The following is a 5,747-nucleotide window of genomic DNA, read 5'->3' on the forward strand; positions in this document are numbered from 1 at the left end:
GATGATGATGATGATGATGATATATATATATATATATATACCAGCAATTATAATAGACTGACATTTACACGATGAGCTTGCAGAATTGTTGGCCATCAGACAAAATGCTTAGCAGCATTTCTTCTAGCTGAGGGGTTCCCAACCCCCTGGGGGTGGTCGCGAAGCATTGGCAGGGAGGTCTCATAGCCTTGCTAGAGGTGGCTTGGGATAATATTAATTTTCATAAAATGTAAATCATTATAGTATTTGACAAAATGTTTTGCATTGTTTGTTCTTACTATCTACTTTCTGAGTTCAAATCCTACCAATGTTAACTATGCCTTTCATTCCTCTGGGCTTCATAAAATAAATTACAACTCTTCTACAAGGGTCAGTTTATATCCATCCTGTATACCTATCAACTTTTATCTGACACTCCTTGAGTATAACCCTTCAACATCGTTGTTAGCCCTCTAATATTTTATGCCCTCCATATTTTTGTATACCTTCCACTATCATTGTTATCCATTTTTCTTTTACTTTGCCCTGACATTCCCTTTTTGTACCCACCTCCATTGTTGTTACCCCATCTCATCTGTTGCAGGACTGACTTCAAAGGCAAGCTGTCGATGAGTGAGCTTATTGCGGCCTTTCTACAGTTCCACGCCCTCATACACCTCAAAGCTGGTAGGAGGCAAATTTGTTTTTATATTTCTTTTAATAATTAATTAATCTATGAGCAAAGAGCAGTGGGTAGAGAATTATGTAAGATTAGTAGGGTTAAGTAAGATAATTAATTCATTGCTTAATTAATGTCTGGAACATAATTGAACAAAAGGCATGTATTAGTATGTTAGAGTGGTGTTTGGAACATAACAAAAGACAAATATATATTGTTGCATCAAGATAGTGTTTGGCCCATAGCTTATCAAAAGACATCGTTATATTAAGATGGTGTTTGCAACATAATGAGACCCTTATATATTAATATATTAAAACAGTGTTTGAAACAGGACAAATATATATTAGTACAAGATGACAGTATTTGGACTACAGAAGAATATATGTATAATAATTCAAATAATAAGACAAAGAAATACTTCAACACATCTTTGATGATAAATTACAATTGTTTCTGTACCAACTCTGCTTTCAATGCCATTTACATACAAGTTTCAAATGAAAATTTATGTAATATTTGTGGTTAAGGCTTAGAATAGAACTTCATCAGAATCAGACTAGCATCAAAGATGTGCTCTTACAATGTGCATCTGCCAGGCTTTGCTTTTTTTTTGCTTATATCGAAAGGAAACGAAAAGTAAATGATATATGTAATCTTTAACTTTATCAGAACCATAGATTTTTGCTCTACACTGATGTGCATGTGTGTATTATTAAGTACATAACAAGTCTGGTCTATATAGTGTGTGTGTAATGTGCAGATCTACACATTCTAATCTTTGTGTAGAAATGGTGTATCAGGCACAAAATGTTTGTTAGGGTTAAAGTACTAGATAACGGACAAAATCAGAATTTCACATTCATGATCAAGGTAGATAACTCTGCTTGATCTCAAATGCAAACCACCATTAGAAGTCTTAACGTTGTGCATGTAATCTAGACGTATGTATACAATGTGCACATAGATATGTGATTACTATAAATATGTGTGCATGTATATTATATATATGTGAAGGTAATATACAGTTACATGTGTATATGTATGTGTGTGTAATATATATATATATATATATATATATATATATATATATATATATATATATATATATATATATATACACACACACATACACACACACACATACACACACACACACATATGTATGTACACGTGTTTGTAATCTGTTCCAACTGTCCTTTATGGTTTGTGTTGTAAGTGTTGCTATCATACAAGCAGTGTTAAGCATTTCCAAGTAGGTGACAACAAGGGTATCCAACTGTAGAAAACCTGCCTCAATAAATGTCCTCTGGCCCCTATAAGCATGGAAAAGCAGGCATTAGGGAAGATATGATGATTCAATATGTTTACCACATTCTATTGTTCTCTTCCCCATTTAGACTATGAACGTGCTGCTTGTCTCTCTGAGAAGTTACTCACCAGCCTCCCAGCTCACGTGACCTCACAAAGTTTCTCCACTCCCATGCTCATTCAAATTATTGCCATCAACCTGTTTACTATGCACCACGCCAAACGACAAATGAACGATGGTTTCTTCGACTCCAACAGCCAACCTGACAAGCAGGAAGAGGAAAGTAAAGTGGAGGAGAAGGGATTTGATATGGCGTTCAATTTTACAGGTGAGTGATTGCATACTTCACCAGGATGTAAGTAGTTTGGCTATAGAATGTTCCATAAGATAACCAGTGGGTCAAAAGTCATGCACCAAAACTCATTTAATATATATTGCACATGTCAATACTAATAACATAGTACAAGCAAAATGACAAATGTTTCGGTGCATGACTTTTTGCCCACCCTTTGTGTGTGTGTGTGTGTGTGTATATATATATATATATATATATATATATATATAAATATATAAATAAATAAAAATGTGTGCTTATATGCATGCACTCACACACCCATGCATACATATTATTTACTCATTAGAGCAAAGTCCCCTCTTCTTATGGAATATTCTGTAAAATGTATAGCAGATATATATATTTGTCTGTGTGTATACACACATAGACTCAAATATTTTATAGCACATACATATAAGTAAAGAGAAAAAGAGAGTGTGGAACCATTTAAAAAATATTTATATTGTTCTGTGTTTTTTTTTTTTCCCCCCTCTCTCAGTTTTACTTCTGGACATATTGCTACATTATACTCCCAAGCAAGAACAGAAACTTCGAGATTTTTTCACTTTACCTGCTATCAAGATACTTTTGGACTGGTTGTGGTCAGATCCAGTTTATTTCAGTAATAATTTCCTGAAATCTTCGAGGTGAGTTAAAGTCAAAATCTGGTTCCTCTCATCAAATTATTATTCAAGTTTCACTGAGTTTGACATTGCCTTTCATCCTTTCAAGGCCCAATAAATACCATCGAAATACTGGGGTCAAAGTAATTGACCTCCCTTAAAATTGCTGGCCTTGTGCCAAAATTAGAAAGAATCATTATTGTCCAAAATCTGTTGTTAAAAGAAAATTTTGTTTTCCTATTTTACCGTCTGAAACTCTTTATTTTCTCTTTTGTCCAGTGTCTGGTCAAATTTGTCTAAATTGCTGAACATGGTACAAGAACAACCAGTGAACGGAGAATGTCTTGACCTCTCACAATGTAAGTTATTCTGAACGTCATTTAACCATTCTGATACCAACCGAGGTTGACTTTGCCCTTCATCCTTTCGAGGTCGATAAATAAAGTACCAGTTATGCACTGAGGTAGATGTAATCGACTTAACCCCATTGTCTGTCCTTGTCTGTCCCCTGTTTAGCCCCCTGTAGGCAATAGAGAAATAAATTAACTGAAGTAAAGGCAGTGTATTTCAACAGAAATATGGTAACAAAAAGGTTAATGTCTGTTGAGTTCCTCTTCCTTTCCTGCTCCTCTCCCCCTTTGGGGGGAGGGCCCTATTTATCCTTTCCTTTCACTCTGTCTTCCTTTCCTGCTGACCCTTAGACCCAGTCTTTCATACTTGGTCATTTAACTTTTCCTCGTTTCACTTAATATTTTCTCTCTTTTTTCCAGATTTTGATGTCCCCTTACCTGAAGATTATGATCTAAGGTGCTTTCAACCAATTGAAAAAGCACACAGGTAAGTGTTTTCTCACTCTTCAGTTTTCTCCTCTTCAAAACTCTCTTCAACTCTTTACGAACCCTGCCATTTGTCTCTCTCTGTTTTCTCTGTACAGTAATTACAGCTTTGATGCCGAAACTGTTCCGACCGAGATAGAAATACAACTCCGAGCTTTACGCTTGATTAATCATGGCAAATGGATTGTTGAGAAATGTTCAGAGTAAGTTGAAATCTTGTCTTTTCTCTTTCTCTCTCTCTCTCTCTCTCTTTCTCTCTCTTCACTTTCATCCCTTCTCAACTTTTCCACGGTCTTTTTCTTTTTCTCGTGAAGTCTGCGGCTCTTATCAATGCAAGTGAACAAGTCTGGCCGACTACACTTTCAGTTCCCTGGAGGTCAGCAACCAGTGACACAGTACAGGACATTGTACATCAATACCGCTGATGGCAAAGAAAACAAAGGTATGTCAGGTCAGCTGGACTTTTAGCAGGTTCAAGCATGTGTGTGTGTGTGTGTGTGTGTGTGTGTGTGTGTGTGTAGGGTGATGTAAATAGTAGTGTGTGTATGGGTTGTAAACGGTACTGCATGTATGTGTGTATAGTAACTGGTAGTGTGCATGTGTCCTAATAGGTTGTGTGTGTGTGCCCTGACTGATAGTGTGTATATATATGTGTGTGTGTGTCCATCCGCCCTAAGTAGTATTTTGTATGTGTATGTGTTCTAACTTGTAGTGTGTATATGTGAGTGTTGGTGTGTCCTAAATGATAGTGTGTATATGTGAGTGTTGGTGTGTCCTAAATGATAGTGTGTATATTTGAGTGTGTATGTGTCATAATTGTTAGTGTTTCTATGTCTGTCCTAACTAATAGTTTGTGTATGTGAGTGTGTCCCCTATATACTATTATGTGTGTGTGTATGTCACAACTGTAGTATGTGTGGGTATTGAAACTAGTAGCATGTTTCTGTGGTGTGTGTGTGTGTGTGTGTATTTGTGTGTATATACACATACATACATATGAGTTTATTCATGTACATTATTATACAACTATTCCTCTGTCCTCAGGTGATATTGGTCATTGTAATGTTGACAAACAGTCAAGCAGACAAAATGTTGCCATCCAGGTCAGTAAGCTCCTCTCTTTTCACTTTCTCACTCCCAATATATAATTAAATCTTCATCTTAATTCATATTAGCTAATTAAATATTTATTCTATATACTGATGCTATGTGCTAGTAATGAAGTAAATGGTACATTTAATTAGATCCACAACAATCAGAGATAATGTGAAGCAAGCCTCTACCTGGTCTCCAATACTGCTAGAAATATTAGCTAAATCTTCCTCGAATCACATCTGAAAGTATTAGCTCTTTTGTTATCTCGTTTTTCTATTTAAATACACTACCTTTAATTAACTTTGAAAATTATGAAGAATTTGATAAACTAACTTTGTCATTATTAAGCTGATATTTGGAACATAAATACACCACTCTTATACTGGCACCTACACACCCACATTCACTCCTATTTCCTTTTCTTTACTCCTTCTAGAACGGCATTCCCACCTAATTTCTAGCCTTCAACTTTTTTTTTTTTTTTTTTTTGTGGTTTCATTGACTATTTTTCTTTCTCACTCATTCACTGTTTCTCTCTTCTGATGAAAGACTGATCTCCCAAACGTTACAACAATGTCTCTTTCTATTAGAGTGTTCTGCTAACAATTAACCAGGCTTTGCTTCTCCCTTGTTGTCTTGTCCCCTTCATCATTCATTGCATTTACATACGTGTATATATATATATATATATATATATATATATATATGCGAGTAAAAATAAATACAAAAAAGGTGGGGTTTTTTGTATGATTGTGTATAGAGGAATATATTATTTTGCTTAAAAGAGTTCCAACACTGTCTGTTTTTTATGTTTTATTTATATTCCTGCAGAACTAATGTGGGGTATAGAATATGGAATATACAATATATAATATGATATACAATATAA

General features: G+C 35.1%; 1 protein-coding gene across 1 annotated transcript in view; it reads left to right on the top strand.

Moving 5' to 3' along the window:
* Positions 1-5,747, top strand: part of LOC106883714 (nonsense-mediated mRNA decay factor SMG7) — a 68,760-nt gene that overhangs the window by 49,002 nt on the left and 14,011 nt on the right. The window contains exons 10-17 of the mRNA XM_014934861.2: positions 584-666; positions 2,059-2,298; positions 2,804-2,951; positions 3,207-3,286; positions 3,698-3,764; positions 3,862-3,966; positions 4,078-4,205; positions 4,808-4,866. Coding sequence (XP_014790347.1) covers positions 584-666; positions 2,059-2,298; positions 2,804-2,951; positions 3,207-3,286; positions 3,698-3,764; positions 3,862-3,966; positions 4,078-4,205; positions 4,808-4,866 — 910 coding nt within the window. The remainder of the gene's footprint in view (positions 1-583; positions 667-2,058; positions 2,299-2,803; positions 2,952-3,206; positions 3,287-3,697; positions 3,765-3,861; positions 3,967-4,077; positions 4,206-4,807; positions 4,867-5,747) is intronic.

This window comes from Octopus bimaculoides, chromosome 22, assembly GCF_001194135.2.
Source record: "Octopus bimaculoides isolate UCB-OBI-ISO-001 chromosome 22, ASM119413v2, whole genome shotgun sequence".
NCBI lineage: Eukaryota > Metazoa > Mollusca > Cephalopoda > Octopoda > Octopodidae > Octopus > Octopus bimaculoides.